General features: G+C 26.3%; 6 protein-coding genes across 6 annotated transcripts in view; 1 reads left to right on the top strand and 5 right to left on the bottom strand.

Moving 5' to 3' along the window:
* Window positions 1-462: 462 nt before the first annotated feature.
* On the bottom strand, window positions 463-1,202 carry Phum_PHUM558850 (mariner transposase, putative; the record flags this gene model as incomplete). The annotated part of the gene is made up of 2 exons (XM_002431861.1): window positions 463-996; window positions 1,131-1,202. 2 exons carry the CDS (start codon window positions 1,200-1,202, stop codon window positions 463-465), a joined length of 606 nt encoding a protein of 201 aa, XP_002431906.1.
* A 4,707-nt stretch (window positions 1,203-5,909) lies between these two features.
* On the bottom strand, window positions 5,910-6,199 carry Phum_PHUM558860 (uncharacterized protein; the record flags this gene model as incomplete). Its single annotated transcript, XM_002431862.1, has 2 exons — window positions 5,910-5,945; window positions 6,065-6,199. The coding sequence occupies 2 exons, from the start codon at window positions 6,197-6,199 to the stop codon at window positions 5,910-5,912; spliced, it is 171 nt and encodes a 56-aa protein (XP_002431907.1).
* Window positions 6,200-12,296: 6,097 nt separating this feature from the next.
* On the bottom strand, window positions 12,297-14,501 carry Phum_PHUM558870 (Nuclear cap-binding protein subunit, putative; the record flags this gene model as incomplete). The annotated part of the gene is made up of 6 exons (XM_002431863.1): window positions 12,297-12,331; window positions 12,613-12,768; window positions 12,860-12,974; window positions 13,146-13,517; window positions 14,173-14,352; window positions 14,487-14,501. 6 exons carry the CDS (start codon window positions 14,499-14,501, stop codon window positions 12,297-12,299), a joined length of 873 nt encoding a protein of 290 aa, XP_002431908.1.
* A 368-nt stretch (window positions 14,502-14,869) lies between these two features.
* Window positions 14,870-16,114, top strand: Phum_PHUM558880 (26S proteasome non-ATPase regulatory subunit, putative; the record flags this gene model as incomplete). Its single annotated transcript, XM_002431864.1, has 1 exon — window positions 14,870-16,114. The coding sequence occupies one exon, from the start codon at window positions 14,870-14,872 to the stop codon at window positions 16,112-16,114; it is 1,245 nt and encodes a 414-aa protein (XP_002431909.1).
* Window positions 16,115-17,302: 1,188 nt separating this feature from the next.
* Window positions 17,303-18,864, bottom strand: Phum_PHUM558890 (uncharacterized protein; the record flags this gene model as incomplete). Its single annotated transcript, XM_002431865.1, has 5 exons — window positions 17,303-17,317; window positions 17,394-17,424; window positions 17,515-17,908; window positions 17,991-18,196; window positions 18,779-18,864. The coding sequence occupies 5 exons, from the start codon at window positions 18,862-18,864 to the stop codon at window positions 17,303-17,305; spliced, it is 732 nt and encodes a 243-aa protein (XP_002431910.1).
* A 1,153-nt stretch (window positions 18,865-20,017) lies between these two features.
* Window positions 20,018-26,906, bottom strand: part of Phum_PHUM558900 (uncharacterized protein) — a gene marked incomplete at both ends in the record, with an annotated part of 16,167 nt that continues 9,278 nt past the window's right edge. The window contains 7 exons of the mRNA XM_002431866.1: window positions 20,018-21,349; window positions 21,438-21,647; window positions 21,724-21,936; window positions 22,032-22,193; window positions 22,671-22,822; window positions 26,198-26,329; window positions 26,416-26,616. Coding sequence (XP_002431911.1) covers window positions 20,018-21,349; window positions 21,438-21,647; window positions 21,724-21,936; window positions 22,032-22,193; window positions 22,671-22,822; window positions 26,198-26,329; window positions 26,416-26,616 — 2,402 coding nt within the window. The remainder of the gene's footprint in view (window positions 21,350-21,437; window positions 21,648-21,723; window positions 21,937-22,031; window positions 22,194-22,670; window positions 22,823-26,197; window positions 26,330-26,415; window positions 26,617-26,906) is intronic.

Genomic DNA, 26,906 nt, shown 5'->3' on the forward strand with positions numbered 1-26,906 from the left:
TATTATTATTTTTAAACTAAAAAAAATATTTCGTTGGGCCGTAATTTTTTTTTTATTATTTGCACAAAAACCCGAAAATTTCAATTTTTTTTTTTTTTTGTGACCCGGGAAAAAAATTTAGCCGAAAGGTTAAATATTTTTCTCTCTTATTCGTACACTCCCCTCCCCCCTCATTTTATTTCCATTTTTTTTCCAAAAAAAATCTAAATTTTGTATATGTATATACATATATATATATATATATATATATATATATATATATATATATATATATATATATATATATATTTTAATATTAATTCGTTTCTTTTTTATTTAAACAAATAATAATAATAATAATAATAATAACGAAATATGCGTTTCATATTTATATACATAACGTAACCATTCGTCCGTACATATTATTGGGTTGGCAAATAAATAATTACGAATTTTTTAAGAAAACAAAAAACGATTTATTAATTATGTCAAATTATTTTTATCTATTATATTATGTTTATTATTATTAGTGACCTTTTGACATTTTTCGGGTGGTATCATTTTCCTTTTTTTATACAACTCTTTAGTTTTAGGAGCAAAAAACTGCTCCAATGCAGTTTTGACCTCATTGTCGTTTTGGAATTTTTGTCCGTTTAAAAAATTTTTTAGGAATCGGAAAAAATGATAATTATTTGGAGCTAGTTTGGGACTATATGGAGGGTGCAGCAAAACATTCCAGCCTAGCTCCAGTAGTTTTTGTCCAGTGGCTAAAGATGGGGAGGGCCTGGCATTATGGTGGTGAAAGACAATTCCTTTGCTATTGGCTAGTTCCGGTCGTTTTTCTTGGATGGTATCATTTAAATTTGTCAATTGTCGAATGTAAACCTCTGAATTTATGGTCTGACATCGTGGCAGCAGCTCAAAGTTGACTATGCCTTTGTAATCCCACCAAAATGATAACAATACCTTTTTTTGGTGAATGTCAGTCTTAGAAGTTGTTGGTGCCTGTTTCCTTGCCTAAACCAGGATCTTTTTCTCAAAAAGTCATCATAGACAACCCACTTTTCATCTCCGGTGACCATTCTTTCAAAAAAGAATCATTTGCATTGCGTTTAAGAAGCATATCGCAAAGACAGAGTCGCCTCGTTAACTAACGTTCCCCAAAGTAACGCATCAAGCTTCTTATGGCACCCAAGATGCCGCAGACGGTTTTTGACGCACATATGTGACTCATCTAGCTTTTTTACAATGTACTTAGTCAAACTATGCCGATCATAATCAATGAGGGCGTTTATTTGCTCATCTTTAACCTCCAATTGGCGCCCGGAGCACTCCTCATTTTGCAAAGAAAAATCTCCAGAACGGAATTTCGCAAACCAGTTTTGACACTGCCGTTCTATTAAGGCTTCATTCCCCTACACGACCCACAACTTTTTATTGGCCTGGGAAGCATTAACACTCTTTCAAAAATAAAAAAGTAAAATGTGGAGGAAATGCTCGCTCTGGCTCCCCATGTTTAATTATCTTTTGCTCGCGTACTATTTAAGAGTTCAATGAAATTTTGGTACTGAATGTTACAGAAGGAACCAAGTAATAACATATCAAAAGTTCATGTCTGTACAAAAACGTAAACGTACTCAAAAAAAATAACAAACTATCTGTTGGTAAAATCCGCAGTTACTTATTTGCCAACCCAATAATATACGAATAAAAAAAAAAAAAAATTATTTCAAAAGACATTTTATCGCGTAATTATTAATGAAACAAACCCCCCTCCCAAAAAAGAAAAAATAAAAAATAAAAATAAAATAAAATTTTTTTTCCCGTTATATCTAAAGGAAAAACTAAAATAAATAATAAATTTATTAAAAAAGAGAAATGGAAAAAATAATAATAATTAATTCGTTTTCAAACAAACAACAACAACAACAAAAAGCGAAATTGAAAAACCCCCCAAAAAAAAAAAAATTTTTTTTTTTTTCCCACGCGCAATGGCGGGTCGGTTTTCTTCTTTTTCATCAAATGAAATAAACAAATTAAAAAATTTTTTTTTTCATTCGAATTAAATATTAAAAAATAAAACTCGAAACCTTTACGGTCCTTTTTACAACCTTCTTCTACCACCACCACCACTACTACTACTTCTACTGCTACTACCACCAATCATTTCTCTTGTTTACTTTTTTCTTTTGAAAAAAACTCTCACTTACGCACTCATATATTTAATAATAATAATAATAATAAATTGCCTTAGGAAATTTTAATACAAGTTTAAAAAAAAAAAAATTAAAATAGAATATTTCAAAATAAATGAAAATTTAAATTAAAAAAAAAATTCATATTTAAAAGTTATTACAACCCCCCCCCTGCCCCATTCGCCATTTAGGTTTTAAATGATGACGTCACAACGGTTATTTAAAATTTAAAACATTAAAAAAAAAAAAAAACAAACGTTTTTCCTTCATTTTCCTACTCCATCCAACCCCAAAAAAATTTTTTTTTTTTTTTTATAAAAGATTGACGGTGGAAAAAGAAAAAGAAAACGGGGTTGGGGGGAGTAAGGCGGGGGGTGAGATACGGTGGTCAGAAAAGAACAAATTATTTAAATTAGGGGAAGAGAAAAAACCGACAACAATGACGACGACGACAATTAACGGGTCAGAAAACACAAAAAGTTAAATTAAATTAATTTTCCATACAAATAAATATTTTAACTACGGAAAAAACTACAACAATGATGACGTCATTTTTTTGCTGCCGGTTTTTTCTTTTTTGTTTAAAATAAAAAATAAAATAAAAAGAAATTTTCTTACTTTTGTCGCTTTTTCTCCTCCTCCTTCTTCTCCTTCTTCTTCCACGTTCCTCCTTACTTCCTTCTTTTTTTTGGTACGGATGTTACGTCATTGCGTTGAGAAAAAATAATTCACATTTTCAAAACTTTTAGTTTAGAAAATTTTGTCATGTCTTCAACTGAACATTAATACAAAACTATAAATATTTAATTGTAATTTTATTTTTCTCACGTTCCTCTCTCTTTCTCCCTCTCTCTCTCTCTCTTTTTCTTTCTCTTTCGTTGTTGATATTCAATAACCTGAAAATAAAATTTTAGTTTTAAATTATATAAAACAAAAGAATTTGTCAAAGATATATAGATGTGTAAATGCTGCTGCATACAAGCAGAAACATTTAATTTTATCTAAGAGTAATTATTCTATTAATAATAATAGTAATAATAATAATAATAATAATAATAATAATAATAATAATACTACTACATTAATTATAATAACAACACGACGCTTTATTTTACTCGACGAAAATGAATATATATATCGAATTTCTAACATAATAATTAAATCGATTAGAATTAAGGATGGAAAATTATATGAGCTCCCGAAAATTTGAAAAGAAAAACTCTCCCCATTATCTTCCTGAGGGATGAAAATCCTAGATGGTTAGATATTGTTAATTTAAGAATCGATTATGTTCGAACACTACTTCTTTCTAATTTTTAAATCCATTGCCATTTTACGATTAAAAAAAAAGAATAAAAAAAATAAAACAAAAAAGTTTAAATATAAAGATTTAATAATAACATTAGTCTGTTTTTTTTTCCCGTTGTCAATTTTATTATTATTATTATTATTATTATTATTATTATTATTATTGTTTTATTTACTTCACGTATAAATGATTTGGTTTCTGTTGCGACAGCATTTTTTTTTCTCATCGAACTCGATCGTAAAAAAAAAAAAAAAAAAAAAAAAAAAAAACGATTTTATTGGCAGTTTACTCTTAATCGAAACTTAAAATTTGATTGGTATTTAAAAAAAAAAAAAAACTTATGATGTCGCGGGTTTTTCCTTTTTCCCCTACCTCCCCACCTTCCCTCCCTCCCCTTCCCATATACCCACCGGAAATCCCGAAAAAAAATTTTTTTTATGATGGTTTTTTTTTTTTTTTTTAAAAAAAACTTTTTTGATTTTCATGACTCGACGCTTCGACGACAAACACAACCGATAAATTTTTTTTTTTTTTTTATGAATAAATAAATACATATTTAAAGTCAAAAATAAAAATTCAAGACACACAACAATTCGTACAACAACCCCAGACCGCCATTAAAAAAAAAAAAAAACGGAATATAAAATAATAATAATAATAATAATAATAAACGAAACCGAAGCAAATACAAACGAGATATTTTTTTTTTTTTCTAGGCAGGCATACGTCGTTAAACCTCATGCTGAGCCTTTTTTTTCATTTCCTGCTTCCAGATTGAAAAGAAATTTTTTTTTTTTTATGAAATTCAAAAAAAAAAAAAAAAACTCGACATTAAAGGTTTACCTTTATATCCGTTTTCCTCTTTCTTCTCCCACTCCCCTTCCCCCCTTGCCCTTGGAAAAACCTGGAAGTTTTTTTTTTTTTAAAGATTTACAAAACACCGTTGAAACCCGTAAACTATTATTATTATTATTATTATTATTATTGTTATTTATATCTAATTCCACGATATTAATTTTTAAACGAAAAAATTTTTTTTCTTTTTTCTTTTCCTTTATTTTAATAACTTTTTTTTTTTTAAACAATAGAAAAAAGCATTTTATTGGCTTTTTTTTCATTTTTATGGATTCATTAATTAATTTTTTACAAAAAAAAAAAAAAATAATAATAATAATAATAATAATAATTTATGTAAAATAAATTAATTTGCTTAATAAAAAAAAAAAGAAAATTTTTTTTCTTTTTTTTTTAAATTTTCACACAAAAAATGTAACAGAAAAAAATTTAAAATAAAATTCAAATTCGAGTACGTTAAAAAAAAAAAAAAAATTTCTAAACGAGTCATCGACAAACACAGACACACATCAAACTTTTTACTTCCGGTTGTTCTTTTTTTTTTAATTTCCCGTCATGTTCATAAAATTCAACGAAGAGAAAGTAAAATAAATAAATAATAATGATAATAATTTTTTTTTAAGCAATCCATCATCGAAATTTTCACCAAGTAAAAAAAAAAAAAAAAAACAGGAACGAATAAAAAATAATTTAAAGTCAAATAAATAATAATAATAATAATAATATATAGAGTGTTTCCTAATCTTTTAATCCTATCCCCCTCCGCTCCCCCCACCTGTTTTCCGTTGTTGTTAATCCATAGGTTGAAAAATTCGAAACAGGGTTTTTATAGGCGATTAAACCTGTCAAAACCTGACACGGGAAGTAATAGTAATAGTACTTCGTCAGTTTTCACACTCAAAAAACAAAAAAACCTTTTCGTTATAAATTTTATTTTATCGTTAGTTTTTCCTCCCCCCTACCCTTTTTTTTTCATCCCTTTTACCTCCCTCAGGTACATTTAATAACCTTGTTGAAAATATAACAAGACTTTTTATAATTTAAAGGGATTTAAGAGAGTTCATTAAATGCGTTGCTTTGCAGCTTATTATCTTTTTGATATAAAGAGCAAATGCAGGAGGCCACTGAACAAGAAAATGTTCAGCCAATAAATTTTAAACGTAAAGATAATGCTTGATATTGTTAACTTATCGAATCCTTTTTTTCTTGAAAATCCAGGACAGATGAGGGACTTGGCATATAGTCGATCGGTACCCTTCAAAACTTTTGAACGACTTTCTCCGAGCCGTGAATTGGACCTTATGCAAGGTTGATACCCATATTTCAGCCCTGCTTTCCTCTAAGAACCAGAACCTTGGTTCACCAAGCACCGTGTGAAAATCGCGTTAAACTGACGAGTACTACCCGTATTGTTATCAATATCCCGCGTTTACGAATTCGTATTCCCTTGTAAGGGGCGATTCCGAACAGTCACCATCCTTTTTGCCTTTGTTTGTTTCGCGATGTGTTTTAAGAAAGAACCTTAAAATTAGGGAAAACACGCAACATTTTTTAAGATCAAGTAACCAATCTTATCCGGTTTCGAGGGTAAATGTTTCCCCAGTGCTCTTTTACCCCACATAAAAATACAAATCTGTTTTTCTCGAACGATTTGAAACGCTACCCCCCACACAAATCAAAACGGAATCTTTGGCTATTGAGTAGTATTCTTTTTAGCTTAACTTACCTTTCGAATAAGAAGTACATCCTCCATGCCAATCCAAACGCTAGGCATCACCAAAACTCTTTCCCTCAAACATCTTCTATATATTTTCAATAGAATTCTTCTCAAACTTGTTACCATTATTTTCAAATTATTCATTCTTCTACTTCGAAAAACTAAAAAAATTTTTTAACTTTATCATCATGAACCATTTTAAATTGATAAGTTAAAATGAATTTAAAGAAATAAAAGGAAAGAAAATTTAATAAGATTTTCCAAAAATGTCAACACCAATTCAAATCCGCAAACGTTTTTGTTTATACTAACAAATAATTTCAACCGACATAACTTATTTAATATTTTTATTTATAAAAATGTAAAACATATTATGTTTCGTAAAAACAACAATATTTCCGCCATATTTTGTGAAATAATGATGATAATAATTATTTTCCCATACCTTTTTTTTACGGCGATAACGATACGCTTTTACGAATTGTTCTTTTTCTTTTTTTTCGAGATTAAACTTCTTTTTTCGAATTTCTTGTTGAAATTCCGTGAGTGTTTCATTTAGATACTTTTCCCTAATCTTAAAAAAAAAAAAAATTTTTTGTTTTTTTTTTTTATGTTTTATTTGTTATGCTTTCAACCGTTCGTTTGTACGTGAATCAATGTGTAAAAACAAAAAATAAACAAACCAATATTCATTAAAAAAGAAATTTTTCTCTTCTCATGTTGTAAACTTCAACTTTGGAAACATTTTCAAATGATCTGTTCTTGAAAAAAAAAAACTTTCTTATCCTGATCGACTTTTATTTATTGAAAAATAGTAATAATAATAATAATCCTGCCAGGTTATTATCGATTAAAACTGCAATATCAAACTTTTAATTACTTATTTTAACAATTACTAAAATTAAATTAATAAATTGTAACAAAAATTGTATTTTTTTTCAGATAAAATTTATATACTATGACAAATAATAATAATAATAATAATAATAATAATAAGAGAGCAAGTACCCAAAAAACAATTTAAAAATTCAACAGTTGGCCGATTCGTAATAGAGCAAAATGAGAACAAAATAAAGACAAATCTTGTTTTAACTTGTTGATTTGAGTCAGCTCGACTAGGTTGTGTACCTCATTTCTCCTGTTCCTGGTCACTCCACGGATATCAGTCATCACTGGAGCCCAGTAAAGGAATTAACTCGTTTCCATCGAATAAGATGGTCTCGGGAAGACTTATAACAAGAATTGTTGTCATGTCATGTCTATTCAGGCATGCAGCAACACTGATATTGAAATATTTATTCCTTAGGGATTGGGTAGAAACCTGGAATAAATTTCTAAGTGAAAATAATAATATGTTTCCGAATACGTCATTGTGTTGAATGAAAATTAAAACTTTGTCAAATCACAATTGTAATTCGTACACTTCACAAATTGCAGTTAATTAATAATCAAAATGAAGATCACTGATAATCGAGTTGAAAAACTTATGATGATTGATTTTATTCCCCGGAAATAAAATTGAATTTTTATCAAATAAAAAAATTATGAAAAAAATGTCCGTTCTTCACTTCGAAATGAGAAAATTAATAATAATAATAATCACGTGGTAATTTTTACCGATGAACCACAACGTGTGAAAATTTTTTCCTGTTTTTAAAATGACACGCTCTTTTTTGAAATTGCATATGTTTATAACGTACAGGAAAAACATTTGCAATTTTCCAAAGAAAATTTACATTACTTAAATAACGATATATATGAAATAATTATAAAAATTTTCATTGTATAAATTTTGAAAAAGAAAAATAATTTATAATTATTAATTCTACCCTTTCCCGACAAAAAAAAAAAAAAAAAAAAAAAAAGAAAAAAAAAGTGAATTAATTTATTTTCATTTTTTCCTTTTTCTTTTATTTTCATTTTCCTTTTTTCCTTTTCCTTTTTCTTATATTTTCATTTTCGTTTTTTCCTTTTTCTTTTTTTCTAAAACTATTATATACATTCGTATGATCTTGATGTTTTGTTTTGTTTTCGATGTTGTCCATTTTCTGTGTGAACCATAACTAAATCCAAATCTTGTGGAAATTTATTTTTTAAAAATTCTTTTTTTTTTTTTTTTCATTCTTCAACCTGTTTTTTTTTTTTTTTTAATGTTCCACCTTTAAAACTAAAACAAATAAATTTTTTCTAGGCACTAAAATAAATAAATAAAAAAAAAATTTACTAACAATTACCACCTTGGAATGTAAAAAAAAAATAAAAATAAAAAATAAAATAAATAAACAAATTAAATAGAAAAATTTTAAATCGAGCTCACAAAATAAAAGGAAATAATAATGATAGTAATAATAATAATAATAGTCTAAAATTTAAAAATTTCAGACGTCGAATAAGTTGAACGGAAAATACGAAAAAAAAAAATTCTTAAATATACAATGTTACTTATTATTATTATTATTACCGAACGAAATAAGTGTTTTTGTGAGCCAAATAATTGGAAAGGACAGACAGGAAAAGCCTCTTATCAAACATTTTTTTTCTTTTTTTTTTTTTTGGGGGGGGGGGAGGAATAAATAATAATAGTACTGCTTCGCATACAAAAAAAAAAAATAGAAAAGAAAAGGAAAAAAGAAAATGATCAGATTTAAAAAAAAAAAAAAAATGACCGGCAAAAAAAAATATAAATAAATAAATAAAAACCAAACTAGAATCCAATATCGCGTGATAGAAAATACAGTTCATAAAAAATAAAAAATAATAATAATAATAATAATGAAACAAAAAGCGGGAAAAATGAAGCCAAGTTTAAACAAAAAAAAAAAAAAAATAAAAAGCACAATAAAAATGAATGAATAAAATAAAAACTAAAAATAATGAAAATAAAAGCGTCTACGATTTAGCTGATATGATAATGTCGTCATGTTCCACCCTGTCATCCCTTGTTGAACAAACATTCCAAAAAAAAAAAAAAAAAATATTATTATCATTATTATGGAGGCATGGGGAAAGGATAAGGAAAATTTATTTTTATAGAAATCATTGTCATTGATTAAGTGTTTTTTTTTAAAAAAAAAAAAAAAAAAAAAAAAAAAGAAAAAACTTTTTTCCCACTGAAATTTTTCGTCATATACATACGTATACACTCATTAACAATTTTTTTTTTTTCTGTTTTTTTTTCTTCCCTTTGTGTAAGACTCGAAACATTGCATTTTATTTTTCTTATTGTCTTCATATTGAAAATAAAATAATAATCTTCAAAATTCTTTTTGTAATTTTCCCTTCCGTAAAACAAACAAAAAAAAAAAATAATAATAATAATAAAAACTTATGTTTGTGTGAGTGTGTGTGTGTGTGAATGTTTCCATGTAATTCTTTTTCTTCTTATTGATGATTTATAAACTATGATATAAAATAATAATAATAATAATAATAATAATAATAATAAAATGCAAAAAGATTTCAAGAGTTAATAACTAATAATGGAAGATTGATTTTCGGTGTAATATTGTCTCTCTTTAATAGCTTCTAAAGATGAACGCCTATAGCAAACGTCTAGCGTGTTTCTACTCTTGAGCACCAAGTGATACAGAAGGCGAGTGATACAGAAAACTTCTTTAATGACATTTTCTAGCTTCGAGTTTTTCTTTATTAATTTTTGAACGATTTCTATAAAGCTTCGACCTTCGGTCTTGAGCTTCTTTTTTTCTATTTTCTCTTACCCCACACCTCTTCTAATACCTTTACAAATAAAAACCAAACACATTAGTCAATTTTCAAATCATTTATTATTATTTTTTATTATTTTTTTATTATTTTATTTTTATTTATATTATTATTAATTTTTAAATTTCTATTTTCTGTTTTTCAAAAAAAAAAAGAAAAAAAAAAGAGAAATTACACAAATCTAGAAAAAAATTTATCATTTAGAATAATGAAATCATTAAAATTCGTGAACCAGATATTTAAATTTAAATTTAAATTTAAATTTAAAAAAAAAAAAAACTCTATAAACGATATGGAAAAAAGAGCTTTTTTTGTAACACACAAATAAAATACATGCCAACTGTCTGGTGTAAAAAAAAAAAAAAAGTTTCAGATGGACTTTCCAAGTTGTTTTTTTTTTTTTTAAATCATTTCCAACGAATGGGGGGTTAATATTTATCAAAAAAAACAATTACATATCGAGTATTCGTAACGTTATAAAATAATTTAAAAAAAAAAAAAATTAAAATCAACCAACAAATTCAAAAAAAAAAAAAAAAAAAAAAAACAATTTAAAAGCCCATCACCCTTTTTAATTTGCATCGCTTCATCTCAATTTTTTTTTCTTTTTTTTAAAGGGGGTTTTTTAACTTATTCAAAAGATTGATTTTACATCTTTTTAAAATTTTTAATTAGAAAAGAGATAGAGAAACAGACAGAGAGAGAGAGAGAGAAAGAGAAAAACAATTATATATTTATATTGTACGAAATATTTAAAACATTCTATCAGAAGATGTAATCATAATATATATATATATATATTTATATGTATATACATATATATATATAATATGCACGTGTATGTAAATGTATGAATTATAAATCAATCAATCAATCAATCAATCAGTTAATTAACCTACGTTTTACAATAAAATTTACTTAAAATTACTTATCTCGAAAAAAAAGAGGTAAAATAAGAGAGAGTGAGTGAGTGAGTTCTTGAATCCATCCATCTTCGTTTATTACCTAAGGTACCATATTAACAAAATTTTTCATAATTTTTTAATTTTATAACTTTTTTTTTTTTTTTTCTTTTCTTTTTCTTTTTTTTTTTTTTTTAAAAAAAACTGTCACCCCATAATAACCAATATAAACCAGAACGAGATGAAGCAAGCAAGGTTGACCCAAAAACAATGTCTGTCTTTGCATCTTCTAAATAATCCAAAACAAGTTGAAATCATTTCCAGGACAAATAACCTAAAATTACCAAGGCCTTTTATTAATAATAATAATAATAATAATAATAATAATAAATTTAAATTTATCTTAATTTTTAATAAAGTATCACTAGTTTCTCTTTCTTTCTTTTTTTTTCTATGAAATAATTATACAAATATACGACTATATTAAGATCTATGAATATCAGTGTGAACACACATCATAACAAGGACAAAAAAATAATAATAATAATAATAAATTTTTCTAAATTTAAAAAAGAAGAAATTTTAACTAAAAGGCGGGTTCGATTCTTTTAAAAACTCTCAAGTACACACAAGTCAAATCTATAACTTAATTAGACAAAAAAAAAAAAAAAACAAAGGGGGAAGAGAGAGGGGTGCGTTATCGAAATAATCCTATTTAATGAAAGGTTTGGATTATTTAGAAGATGAAGAAAAATTTCAGATGAAAAAAATTAAAATTAAAAACAAACAAACAAACAAAATGTGCTTGTCGAGACTATGTCGCCTCTTCATTCTATCTATATATACAATAAATTCTAAAATTATTTAAATGAAACTAAAAATTAATAATTTTTTTTTTCTTTTTTTTTATTTTAGGGAAATTAATAACCACCTAACAATAGTAAAAAAAAAAAAAAAAAAAAAAAATTTAAATTCCTAACACAATAAAAACTTTTTCTTCTGTTAGGTTTGTCAAACTTACTAAATAAAACTCTACAATTAAAATTTAATTAGGTTTAATATTAAAAAAAAAAAAAAAAAAAACCGAACCCACACATTAATTATTGATTTTTTTTTTTTTGTTTTGTTTTGTTCGGTTTTATTGAAAACTCGGAGAAAAAAACAAAAAAAAAAAAAATGTTGTTTTTTTTTCAACTGAACTCAATTTTCAAACTATATAAATGTACAATTCAACGAATCAATTAAAAATTTACCGCGAAAAAATTAATTATAGTTATAGTTTATAAACCAAAATTTATTTATTTAACGACACCGCATTTGGTTGCAATGAAGTCGATTGTGAAGATTTCCAATAGAAAAGGTAATCCTGAAGATTTAATAACGACCTAAAAAAAATTTGAGCCAAAAAAGAAAAACAAAATTCATGATCCGGATAAAATTATCAAAAAAAAAAAAAAAAAAAAAAAAAAACTTATCGAAAACGAAAATAATAATAATAATAATAATAATAAATACACTATTAATGTATTTTGAATAATTCAAATCCAAACGTAGAGAAACGGCAAGGAACAAACAAACAATTCCGAATGAAACTCCTGCTTTCAAAAAAAAGGTAATTATTGTTCTTTGTTTTCGGCTGAACAAAATTGTTCTAGAAATCTTCATTTGTGAGAATAATTCAATTAAAAATTTGGTATTAAATTTTGGGAAACATTTTTTACGGGGAATTACCGTTTCTCTACAATACCTACAAATACCGGTAGGAAGCCAATACATTTTGTTTTAAAGCGTTAAAGCGTAATGGCGTTGTGAGTAAGGCCTAATCCGGTAGTCAATTTCATATTCTAAACGCAAATCCATTTTTTCCCCCTCCCCCCTTGCAAAAAAAAAAAAAAAAAAAGATTTTATTTTAATTATTCCTTTGTAACTTACGAGGAGAATAAGAACGAGATCTAGATCGATCGTAACGTCTACTTCTTCTATAGTAAGGTGATGGGGATCTTCTATAACTGCTTCTATAACCTCCATAGTAATCATCACGATCTCTTCTATCCCATCCACCTCTTCCACCGTAATCTCTGTCTCTACCTCCGCTATTATTATTATTATAAATATATAAATATTGTTTTTAATGGATAAGCAAAAATTCAATTTGAATTAGAAGCATAATGAAACTTACTAAGTTGGCTTTCCCATGTATATTCCAGGAGTAGGTGTGTGTGCCCTTTGTGTAATAGAATAATCGACTCTAATATGCCTGCCATCAAATTCCATTCCGCTGCATTGCTCTTTAGCTATTTTAGCATCTTCTGTACTTTCAAAGTAACAAAACGCAAATCCGCGAGATCTTCCAGTCTTTTAATTAAAAAAAAAAATTAATTTTATTGCTCAGATCTCTTGTGAAAAAAAATTTAATCTTATTCGAACAAAAGAAAAAAAAAGAGAGAATAAAAACATTCAATCACCTTGGCATCGATAACCACTTGAACTCTTTCAACTGGTCCATATTTTGAAAAAATATGGTGAAGTTCTTGTTCTGTTGTATAAACACTTAATCCAAAGACTCCAAGGCAACGACATGGTTGAGGATTTTCTCGACTTCCTAAATGTCTTCTTCTAGAACTCATTGGACTGTGAGAGCTTGAACGACGGTCACGTTTACTGCGAGGAGAATAAGACCTGGATCTACTTCTTGAATATGTCCGACGCGATCGCCTCCGGGGAGATCGACTGCGAGACCTATATCGTGATCCTTTATATGACATCTTCCTTGGAGATCTATTAGAAATGGGTCTTTTAAAATGGCTGTTATATGAACTTAAGTTGAAAAATAAAGACTCCAAAAATTATTTATATTTAAATTTGTACTTTTGTAACTATGTGACCGATTTAGTAGCACATAATTGGTAATTTATTTTTCTATATATTTTTCAACTTTAATAAAACAAGTTTCAAATTGCAGCCAATTCCCAAGTCCCTTTAAGGTGAGGAATGATACATTGTTTTATTAATAAAAGGCTGTGAAATGAAGTCACAGTATTTTATTAATAAATAAGCAAATAAAATCAAATTACCTTACCATAAACAAACCATTAATGTTATTTGCAAAAAAACTCGAACAAAATTTTAAGTTCAAATTTTTCAACAAAAATTGAACATACACAATAAATAGTCAATAAGACACATACAAAAGTAAAAAAAATGCATTTCAAAAAACAATTCAAGATGTTTTTTTAAGAAAATGATTTTTTTTGTTAACTGGCAATTTATCTTTAAATTATCACTTAGTTAAAAAAAAAAAAATCAAAATTCAAAATTAATGAACTATCCGATTTCACAATATCTAATCGAAACAATTATTTGTTACCTTATTAACGATATAATTTTAATATTTAAAAAAATAAAATTTCAATCACAATCAAATGTGTGATAAAAAATTTTATTTAAAAAAAAAAAATGACTAAGATTAATATCAAACATCGGTGGCGTCACCCACCAATTTGCTAGCACATTGGCTCTACTTTTAGAATCCGTGTCGATAACTGACCTTGAGCGAGTCCGGCGCGATTTATGATTTGATTTGGAAGGCTCTCTACTCTTCGATTTAGACTTTTTTTCGTCCTTTGAATTATTAACACCGCTATGATTAGACCCGCTTCGACTTTCACTTCGCTAAAAATCAAATAAAACCTAATTTAAAATTTTGGAATACCGGCAAATGGCGGACTTGGCTCTAACAACCAGCCACAATGCTTTAGTTTTACATTTTTAAATTTCTTTTTTCGTATAGAACATGTACAACGTACCTCTCTGTCACTCATGCCTTGCAAAATCTTTTTAGTTTTAATAAATTCTTACAATTCATAAATACGCAATCTACAGAAAGAAAGCAATTTCTTTTTTTTTTTCTTTTTTTTTTTTTTTTTTTTTAAAAAAATAACGTTTTGAGTTAGCACAACATTCAATACGTCGAAAATGTTTTGTCGATAGTTTTTAACAAAATCTTATTGAATTTGATTGGCTGCAAGAATCAAAACGTTCTGAAATGCAACATAGCTTTATAATTTTTGAACGTACTTTGTTTACTGTGTTTAACTTATGAAACTGAAACAACTATCACGGTGAAAATTTTCGAACAAAAGTCACATGATAATGTTAGTGACAAAGCGGATATCCAATTTTGTTAAACATGGCGGGTGCTATGATGTTTGAAAGATCAGCTTCTCGTGAGGATTCCGCGATTCATTCTATAAATCACTTATTACAGAATGAAGAAAATGAAGACGATAAAATACGTATTGAAGAACAAAAAATTCTTAAACTTGGAGAAAAGTATAAACAGGAAAATGATCCGGATAAGCTTGCTGAACTTATTACGAAGACAAGGCCTTTTTTAAATCAAATTAGTAAAGCGAAAGCAGCAAAATTGGTACGTTCTCTTGTTGATTTTTTTCTGGATTTAGAGTCAAAATCAAAACTCGAGATACCTCTATGTTTGGAATGTATTCAATGGGCAAAGGATGAACAGCGCACTTTTCTTCGTCAGTCATTGGAAGCCAGATTAGTTGCTCTTTATTATGATCGTAAAATGTACACCGAAGCTTTAAATTTGGGCTCCACCTTATTGAAAGAACTCAAAAAATTAGAAGACAAAAATTTATTAGTTGAAGTTCAACTTTTAGAGAGTAAGACTTATCATGCATTAAATAACTTACCGAAGGCTCGAGCTGCACTCACATCAGCAAGAACAACCGCCAACGCTATTTATTGCCCTCCTAAAATGCAAGCAGAGTTGGATTTACAATCTGGTATTTTACATGCAGCCGATGAAAGGGATTTTAAAACTGCCTATTCATATTTTTATGAAGCCTTTGAGGGTTATGACTCTGTTGAATCTCCAAAAGCTTTGGTCGCTTTAAAATATATGCTTTTGTCAAAAATAATGCTGAATACACCAGAAGATGTTGCACAAATTGTATCCGGCAAATTGGCTCTTAAATATGCTGGTAAGGATATTGATGCCATGAAAGCAGTGGCCACAGCTAGTAGCAACAGATCGTTGGCTGATTTTCAGAAAGCTTTACAAAATTACAACAACGAACTTAAAGAAGATGTTATTGTGTGTGCACATTTAGGAGTTTTATACGATACAATGTTAGAACAAAATTTATGCCGCATAATCGAACCATATTCAAGAGTTCAAGTTGAACATGTTTCTAGAACAATACAACTTCCACTTTCACAAGTTGAAAAAAAATTATCACAAATGGTGTTAGATAAGAAATTAAATGGTATTTTAGATCAAGGTGCTGGTGTTTTAATTGTTTTCGAAGAAACTCCACTAAGTAAAACATATGAAACTGCTCTCGAAGTTATTCATCACATGGGTAAAGTACTTGATACACTGTACCAAAAAGCTAAAAAGCTTTCTTAACATGTATATTATTAACAAGAAGAATTTCTTTTTTTTTTTTTTCTCTTACTAACTAACATAGGCTTTATTTTAAAATATTTTCAGTTATTCAAATTGGCTGCATTGTAAAATGCTTTATTATATAAATTATAAATTTAAACAATAAATTTAATTTTTTTACTTGATTAATTTTATATCAATCACTTATTTTATCTTTCCTCTACTATATAAAAAAAACAAATTAACTTGAATAATCGTTTTATGAAACCATATATTTAATATATATATATAAATTTAGAATGTGTACATTTAAAAGAACTTCTGAAAATATACATTTTAAAACAATTTACATTTCACCTTCGATGATAATAATAAAATTTTCATTTTAAATTAATTAAGTAAGTAGAAAAAATGAAAACAGTATGCTTTATATTATAATAATAAATTATAATTTTGGTGCTGATTACAAAATATATATAAATGTGATATTTCATTACAATAACATTCCTTAGATTAAATAAATTTTTCCAAAGAAGAATATATATATATAAATTTAAGACAAAAAATACTGGCCTGTAAAAAATAGATTTTGTGCTTGTTGTACATGATACATATATAAATATATATATAATTTAAAAATTTGTGTAATTTTGAAAAAAAAAATAATTAAATTATTTGAAAATTTTTCATTTTTACATACACAATTATATAATATTTAATAATTTTATTTAAAACGATACATAGAATTTTTATTAAATTAAATATCATTTTTAATAATAATAATAATAATAATAATGATCGAAAATGAAAATCGAAAAAATATACTTTTGTATTAATATTAAAAATCAACAAAAAAAAAAAAATTTTTTTCAATGTGCAAAATAACATAAAATTAAACAATTGCACAGTATAACTTATTAAATTACATAATATATTATCTTTTTAAATTCTACTGCAGTATGTTTATTGTTGTACTTACTTACAATAAAATTTAATTAAGTAAATATTTGGCAGCATTATTCTAGACATATTTTACAATGCTTATGTGTATACCTATATCCTACCAATATTCGAAGCAATTTATATCAACTTAAAAAATAATCGTTATTGCTTCTGTTTCATTTATTATATTTTTTATTATTATAATTAATAGTATTATTATTTAAATTTTTGTAATAATAAAATAAAATAAAAAAAAACAATGTAATTTTAAGGAACAATAAACTGAGAATTATAATTTATGGAAATACATATTGAACCCCTATAAATTATTTTTATAACATAATTTTTAAAATTGAACCCAATTAGCATTGGTCGATGACCCAGATGACCTGAAACAATGAAAAAAATTTTTTTTTTCAATTAGTTTATTCAAATGCACATAAAAAAAATATATCATATATGAAAATTTAATTCTTTACCCATCAGTAAATGGATTTGTTTGAGATCCAGATGGTGTAACTGATGGTGATGAAGCATGTACTGGGCTTCCTACGGGAGTAACTTTACATCCACCGGATGGTGGTGGAGCTATTTTTATACCTCCAGGAGGTGGAGGTAAAATGCCTGTTTTACCTGTTTTCGATTTTGATTTATTTTCATTGTCATTTCCATCTTTTTTTTTAGCAACATTTATATTTATTTTAATCGTTTCCCCTTCCTTAAATCTTAAATCAAGCTCTTGCCTTGGTTCTTCTTTTTCCTTTTCAATTTCCTCTGATTTTTTCAACCATTTAAAGTGATCTTGAAGAGCTACATTTAAGTCAAAGCTATCAGATCTGTCTGAAAAGCCTACACCAATAAATGCAGACCTTCCTACATAAAAAAAAAAAGAAAAAAAAGTTAAGGATTTAAAAAACTATGAGACCAACACTGCACACCATTTTAAAAATTATACCATTGTCATCTTGTATCCTAAGAACAAAATATCTGGATGAATCTGTCACTGCTTCTATAGCTACACCAGGGTAAGTTTCAATTGGGCATTTTGCAAATAATTCTCCAGTAACTTTGTCTTCAAGTTTTAATACACAATCTTTACCCTTTGAAACCAGTCTCATTCTACCAGTCCATTGGGGTGCTTGTAAATTCCAATCTGCTGCTCTGTTTAAAAAAAAGTTTTTGCTTAATAATTTCAGGCTTATTAATCATACATTTGTGAATAAATTAATATTACTGTAAACACACATATTGAAAGAAACAACAAAAAAATGATTTTGGTTCTTTTGTACAATGTCGTTATGATAAAAAACTTTTAGAATTTCATAATAACAATAAGAGTTTCAGTAAGTTTAAAATATTCATAAAAGAATAAATTATCAACCACACAATAATGACTTTTGATAACAATAATGAAAAAAATACAGAAAAAATTAAACAGGTAGGAAAAGAAAAAATCTTATGTAAGGATGTGATGTAATATAAGTTTTTTTTTAAATTGAAGAGTTTTCAAGTAAAATTTACAAATGAATAATAAAAACCGATTTTCGGAGGTCTTTTAAATAATAAGATCACAGCTTAAATTAGGTTTTACTTTCTAAATAGATAAAAAAAAAAATAATCAGCAAATGAATTTTCCACGTCAGTTCAGATGTATTTTCAAGGACTACAATACCAAAAAGCTTGGTTAACAAAAATAATATATAATATTGAAAAAATTTCAAATTATTTAATCGTGATACATACCTATAACCTCTGTTAGAAGTACGTGGTGGAATTTTAAAAACAAATACTTCAGATTTGACAAGCAATACACTTTCGTAAGACTCCATTTTTACTAGTTACGAAAGATTAGAGACATCAAAAATGACAGATTTCTAAAACCACGTAAAAATATTTTCCCGCCAAAATTGCCGTTACGTGTTGCATATTGTCTGGTTTTTTTTTTAATTTTGTGCTAACTGACGATGAGTGTTTGGAATTTCACTAAACAAAATTATTGGGTAAGTTTTCTTTAAAAATGCTTTTTTTGCTAAGAAAATTTAACAAATAAAATAAAGTTTTAAGAATAGTCTTTTGCGCAGTAATAATTAATTAAATAAAAGTAAAAATTTCTTATACTTTTACCTATATGTAATAATTTAAGAAAATCCAGGCTTAAAACAATGACAAATCATTTTTTTTTTATTATAAATTGAATTGTAATGTTAAAATTATTAAAAGCTTTGCTTGTAAACGTTTTATTATTCAAAACTATAAAAATATTATATGCTTTATTTGCAATAGGGTATGCTAAAGAACATTTTTAAAAAAATAAGAAATAAAACAAATTTTTATTATAACAAAACAATTTATTGATACTAACAGAGTAAATCTGTATACAAAATGAGCAAAAATGGGTTTTGTGTTGTTGTATATAATTAGTTAAATATATTATTTTAATCAATTATCAAAATAAATTCAAATTAAAATTAAATTTTATCATAATAATATACATATATATGTGTGTGTGGAATGCATTGTCTTTATTAAAATGGAAGTCACATAAACTGAGAACAACATCACAGTTACAAAAATTAATTTAAATAAGTACCCCTATAATAATATAATTAATTAATTTATACTCACAATGATTAAGATTTTAATTATTGTTGTTCTTAAATAATTACTATAGTCATAGCAAATTATTTAATTATAAATAAAAATAAAACATATAATTTTTTTTAATGTGTGTGTGATTTAATTATATGTAATTTATTTTTATTTGTACAATTGTATTTATTGTATTAAATTTCATAAAATATTAATTAATTGGGATAAAATCATGTAAATATTTTAGTTTGATTCTAAAAAAAATTTTATTAATAATAATAGTAATAATGTTTTTTTTTTAAATAGTAAACACCTGAAACAGGAATTAATTACTTATTTAGAATTTTTACTATCTATATCAAGCAATCAATTTATAACATATATTCCTAATAATTAAAAATTGTGAGAGGGATGATAACCATTTCTATATTTTGCATATGTTTCATGTTCAGACAGCCTTCGAAATATTTGTTTGCCTCTTCTACTTTCCTCTAACTGACTATCATCTATACTATAAGTTTTTGAATACCTACTGTTATGTGGGTGATACCACACAACATCTGATTTTGGAGGATAGGAAAATTTTTTAATTTCATTTTTAGTAAAATCCCTATTATTATTATCTTGAAAACGTTCTCTTTTTTGTTTGTCACGATATAATTTATTACCCTCTAATTTTTCTAAAGTTTCCGGATTCCCAGAACCATTTTTTTTTCTTTTTATATATTCAATTTTTGAGCTATTGTATTTGTCATTCGAATCAAAATTTTTAAAATGCCTCGGGCGTGTAGTGTCATCTGACAAATAAGCATTATTATTATATCCCTCTTTATTTTTCCAATAATTCCAATTTTTTTCTCCGGTTTTTCTCCAATTTTCTTCAAATCCTCTGTGTCGTTTATCCCCTTGCTTCGTTACTTCGAATTGTCCGGACCCTGAGGCTGTTTCACTTGATTCTTCTCCAGACGTTCCAAGTCCTAAATCTTTTTCCAACATCGGACTACTTCTTTCATATGTGCTTAATATCATATGAGAAGGTAAATTTGGCAAATAAGGCATTGTCGCTCTGTTTGATAAAAAGTTGTTATTTTGTTTCTCTGAAACATCCCAGTCAGTTTTTTTCTGCTGCGGTTGTGGCTCTCCCCAGTTTGTTGAAATTAAACTCGGGTGTGGAATGCAATAAGGATAGGGCAAGCTTTTTTCAACTTTTGATACTTTGTCTTTTTTTCTTCGCGTGCAACTTCCAGGTCCGAACAAACTTAACAGAACAGGAAGTAAGAAGAGTCCGTGCATAGCGCCGAAAAAGACGACCAAAAACACCATTTTAAAAAATACCAAAAATATATAACTATCGGCTAAGATCAAGGCAAAAACTGATAAAATTGTTGAAAAACTTCCTTGAACAATCGGAAGACCTAATGAATATAAACTGTCTTTAACTCTTTCCTGCGAATTTTTCTCTGAAGAACTCATATACGTATAACAAATATGCGCAGTGAAATCAACGCTAAATCCGATGCACATGATAAGATTAATCATGGAAATGGAATCGAGACGAACATCCCACAAAGCCATATATCCGGCCACTCCGAGTTCGATTGAAATTATCGAAAACGCAACCCAAACTCCACAAATCATATCGGGTATGAAAATAAATGATATTATCATCATTATTATAGCACCTACTACCATGCATTGTATGGACGTCGGTCGAACGAGTTCGAACTGGAAAAAAAAAAAACAAATTTAAGAAGAAAATCACAATTAAAACTCGGAAATGAAAACTTTTTTATAAATATCCATCGTTCGATACCTGATCGAAATAAACAAAATAAGGATGGAAAACGGTGACGTTTAATGGACTGCTATGTGCTATTCTTCGGAGTTCTTGTACCATTTCTTTTTCATGATTACCATCGGTAATGTTAATGGCTTGAATCATAAATCTCGATGCCAAAATTTTTGTTTCATCTTCGTTAAATTTAACATCCAAAGAAAACGGATTGGGTTTGAAAAGCCAAAGCTAAAACAGCGATCATTAATAATTGCACTCTGTAAACATTGAAACTTTACATGATAATAATAATAATAATAAATACCGATTTTAAATTTTCAATGAAATCTTCTTCTGTATCAATGGTTACGTTTAAATAATCACCGTTTCTTCGTATGTAACTTGTAAAAGATCTAACCCAGGATTCTGTGTATAGAGAATTCGATACGAAGGAAGAATTTTCAAACGTTTGTGTTAATTTTTCAATTTCATCCTGAGTATTCGGATCGGAATAATTTAATTCTCCAGAAACGATGACCTAAGGATAAAACAAAAAAAAAAACAGAAAAAATTTAATCAAAGTTATTCTGAAGAAGTAATTATAAATAAAAAGAGAAAAATTAATTTTAATACTTGTATTCTATATGGGAATTCTCTAAAATAATAATCTTCTCGATCGTAAAATTCAACGGAATATGAATCGGCTCGAGATAATTTTCTTCTTTGTAAACCTTCTTTAAGTGTTGTTATACCATAGCAAGCACCCATTAAATAAACGGCAAACGTTAATAAAACCTGAAATTTTTTTTTACAATAATCAAACGTTAAATTTAATTTTTTTTAATTATTATTACAAAAAAAAAAAAACGGAAGGAAATTAATTTAACATAAAAAAAACCACGAAACCATTTTTTTTTTTTTAAATTTTGTTTTGTTTCTTTTAAAAATTTACCAAAATCAATTTTTTTTTTTTTTTTAAATTTCAAAAGAATTAAATTTACATAACTAAAAAAAAATTTTGCACAATTGTGAGAGCGAGAGGGCATAGAACAACAAAAAGAAAAAGAATCTAGGAAGAGAATAAAAAATAATAATAATAATAATGAAACAACTTTTCCGTTTTTTTTACGTAATTAATATAAAATTTAATAGGAAGCATTTCAAGAGAGAAAAAATTATTTTAAATCGATTATTTCGATAACGATTATATCGTTCGAGAATCGACGACTCACATTTATGTATTTATGGGTTAAAAAAATCGTTTTTACTTACCATGACTTTGACTTGCCACTTATTAAGAAAAGTAGCCACGTGATCTCTAAAAAATATCATAATCATATGTTCGCTGTTATCCATCGGATTATTTGGATCTTCGTGATTGATACCTCCTGCACAAAAAACTCTGTACAACCAATGCCTGTTAACTGTAAATAATAATAATAATAATGATAATAAATCAATTAATGGATACGTTCACTTGATATTAATAATTCGGGTTAAGCCTTCAAGGGTTTACTGTCTTGTATTATAACGAAAAACATAATTATTATTATTTTTTTTTTTTTATGTAAGATTTTTATTGAATGAATGAATGAGATTTTTTTTAAAAGAAATCTCCAATTTTCATCTACTTCCACGTCGTCACAAAAAAAAAAAAACCACGAAACGTTTTTTGTCGCTTATTTATTTATTTTTTAAATAAATGAATTATTTAACGTTTTTTTTTTTTTTTTAAATAAAAAGTGATTATTGTTGTTGTTTTTATGTCACGACCCATTACGATTCGTTTACGAATTTTTGTTTTGCTAATTTGAAAGTCATTAAGAAGACATAATTAATATATAATAATAATAAATTATTTAAATTTATATAAGTAATTTAATAAAATAAATATTCGTAGATGTTTTTTTTTTTTTTTTTACGTTTACGTAATTCGTTTTTCAAATCCGTTTGTTATTATTATTAATTTAAACTAAAATTTTTTATAAAATATTTATCTATATGTAAAAAGAAGGATAACAACAACGACAAAAAAATCATTTTATTACCTTATTGACTAAAAACAATGATAATAATAATTACAATTTATTTATTTACAAAAATGAATTTTTTTTTTTAAAATTAGAATGACGTTTTTATAATTGCATCAATAAATTCGTTTTTAAAGAAAATATTAAGTAATAATTATTATTATTATTATTACTAAGCCATAAAATTGTAGCAGTAGAAAAAGAAGAAAAAAAAGAATTTTTTTGTTTTCTTTTTAACAAGAATGCATAATTTGTGTAAAATGTTTTTCAACGGTTCATAAATTTTTAATAGAAAGTTAAAAAAAAAAAAATTTTTTTGTTGTTGTTGTTGTTTTCCCATCGTGAATTTCTAATTTACCGTGCGTGTAATGAATGAATGATAATGATAATAATAAAAAAGAAATAAATCGATTTAAAAAATGATTTTAATTTATAATAATAATAATAATTTAAGTATGTCATCATCCTACTAAAACAAATTTTCTCTCTCTCTCTCTCTCTCTCATCATTTTTTTTCTTTTTTTTCTATCGTTAAGTTAAATAATAATTCTGCATAACATAAAACAATGTTTAAGATGAAAGCTTTCTTTTTTTTTTTTTCTTTCTGATTAATAATTGTTACATAATCGTTTTGAAAAAGAAAAAAATTTGCCGACACAATTTTTAAAAAATTGACCTCATCTTATTACAAATTGATTTCAATGTATATTTTTTAATTTTTCATATGATTAATTTTTGTTTTTTTTTTAATTTTTTTTTTTTTTTAGGGGAATGCAAAAGGGGTTAATGATGAACATAAATAGTTACATAAAATAATAATAATAATAATTGAATTTAATTTCTACATGGGATAAAAAAACTGATGTGTCATTTGCCAGTAATAACTAATTGTTCGATACCGAGCCCCCTGCATATACCCCGTTAATGGTAAGTTTAAATCATTTACGTATAAATTTTAAGACAAAAAAAAAAAAAAAAAAAAAAAACTTTTTAACTCTTTGATAAAAGAAACATAAAAACATTCCAATAGGATGTTGTTACCCATTAATTCTAATTTTTCTCCCCCTTTTTTTTTTTTTTTTAAAAATAATTTCCTTGAAGTGTCAAGAAAAGGGTTTTTATTTCTTTTTAAAACTATTATATTTTTATTCGTTCTAATATTTTTATATAAAAAAAAAACTGGTTTTGTATCTATCACGTTACCATTACGTTAGTAAAACTCTCACGATATTAAATAAAATCGTCGTTTTTTATTATTATTATTTAAAAATATATATTCGATATTATTATTATTACTAATCTTTACAAAAAAAAAAAATCCGATTAAACTATTTGATTTCGTTCGTTGTACAAATTCTGTTTACATTTCTACCCCCTTTCCGGTGTTTGTTATGAAAAATATTTTTAAAATCGCCATATTGGAACTGTAAATTTTTTTAAATAAAGAATGGAAAAACAAATTGGAAAATTAACAGTTAAATATTTTCCAAATAAAAATTAAAATGTGTGCGTGATATAAAAAGAAAAAAAAGGCGGTAAAAGTGTTGGATAACTTTTTTTTTTTTTATTGACGTCCAAATAATAATGGCGTATGGTATTATTTTATTTTCTAATTAAATACCTTAAAAAAAAAAAAAAAACATGAAGTTTATTATTACTCAACAAAAAAAAAAAAAAAATTTTTTTTTTTTAAATAATAAGAGAGAGAGAGAGAGAGAGAAAAGAGCATGTACGCAATCATCAATTAATCCTAATAGAAAACATAGGTTTTAACAATAAGTGTGATAAGTTCATAAAACCTGGAGGCTATTTCGTCCCGTAACGACCGGAAAGGACAGGATGTTGTCTATGACGTAATACATCTTATCGAACTCTGGAGGCCAATCTGTTTTATGCAACGCATGACATACTTCCGAGATAGAAAAAAACGAGAGAGAGAGAGAAAGACCACAATTTTATGTAACTTTTCGAGTGAGAGAGAAAGAGATATTCTTGGAAATTTTTTTTGATTTTGATATCGATATATTTTGGCGTTTTTTTAAAAAAAAAATAATAATAATAATAATAACGAGGCGTAAATAAAATCGGAAAGTACTACGAGTTTTAATTGGCGGAAAAAAAAAAATTTTTTTTTTTTTTTATTTCCTCATTTTTACTATTAATAATAATAATATATAAATGTTTTGTACAACAACAATGAGTGCAAACTATCATGCAATAATAATCAATTTATAACATCGTGCGGTACATAATTGCATAATCGAAACACGACGACGAATGGATGATGATGTCGAATGAATAGTTGTTTGGAAAAAAAAAAAAAATTATGTAATCTTTATCAAGGCTTTTACTAAAGACTTCCGATATTCCGACTTCTTTTATGTGAAATAATTAATTTTACTTGTTTACCGACACCGATGCCATTTTTTTTTCTCCTATCTACTCAGTGTCGACCGATGGCGCCATTTTCTTAATATTTGTTCAGAAAAAAAAATTCTCATTCTTAAAATATTTTCTGTCAATTTCTTTTAGGAATAAACGTCAAGGACTAAATTAAATAATTTAATATTTTATACCGTGAAATTGTTTGTCGAACGTCGTTTTGTTTGTTTGTTTTAAACGATGTAAATTTAGCAACACATTATAATTTGCCCTGTGGTTTTTTTTTTAAAACTAATATGGCACCCACGTTTGCTTTGTTTTTATTTTCTGGTGATTATTTTATCCTTTTTCTTATTTGTATTAAAAAAAAAAAGAAAAATTACTTACCCGAAAGAGATTTTGGTTGTACGGGTATGCAAAATACGGAATGTAAATTTTTATTTTCGCAATAACCGGAAACAGCCAGACAACCGGAAAAGAATGTTATGTGCCATAAAAAGGTAAAAATTGTTGCTATTCCTGAAATGAAAAATATATCATGTATTTAATCATGTTCGCACACGTTTCGTCCTCTGACCCATAAAATTATTTTCTATAAAATGTACCTGAATATATGCAAAATAATTGTACGGAACGAAATGGACTGAAAACACCGATGAAAAAACTGACGGTATCAGTGAGAGAAGTTATTGTTATTGATACGGCAGCTTCACTTAACGTATGTCCCATTCTTTCAGGTACGGATTTTGTAACTGATGTCCTCCTCCATGCAGCCAACATAACAAACGTGTCATCTATACCGATTCCTGAAAAAAAGAAAAATAATAATTTATAAGGTAAGTTATCATTTTTGTTTTTTTAATTTAAAAGGTTCCGATCGAAAACAATAATTTTTTTTTACAACGTTGGTATAACTGAATTATTTAAAATTTTAAAAAGTGTATTCATTTGTTTTGTTTTAAACAAAAGTTATTAAAAATATTACAATGATGACATCATTTAAATAATTTTAATAAAAATAAATACAAGGTTTTTTTTTGTGACAACTACGACGATTTTAAAAACAGGTCGACAGGTATGATTTTGACCTTTAACC

Source organism: Pediculus humanus, genomic scaffold (assembly GCF_000006295.1).
Source record: "Pediculus humanus corporis 1103172108297 genomic scaffold, whole genome shotgun sequence".
Classification (NCBI taxonomy): Eukaryota; Metazoa; Arthropoda; class Insecta; order Psocodea; family Pediculidae; genus Pediculus; species Pediculus humanus.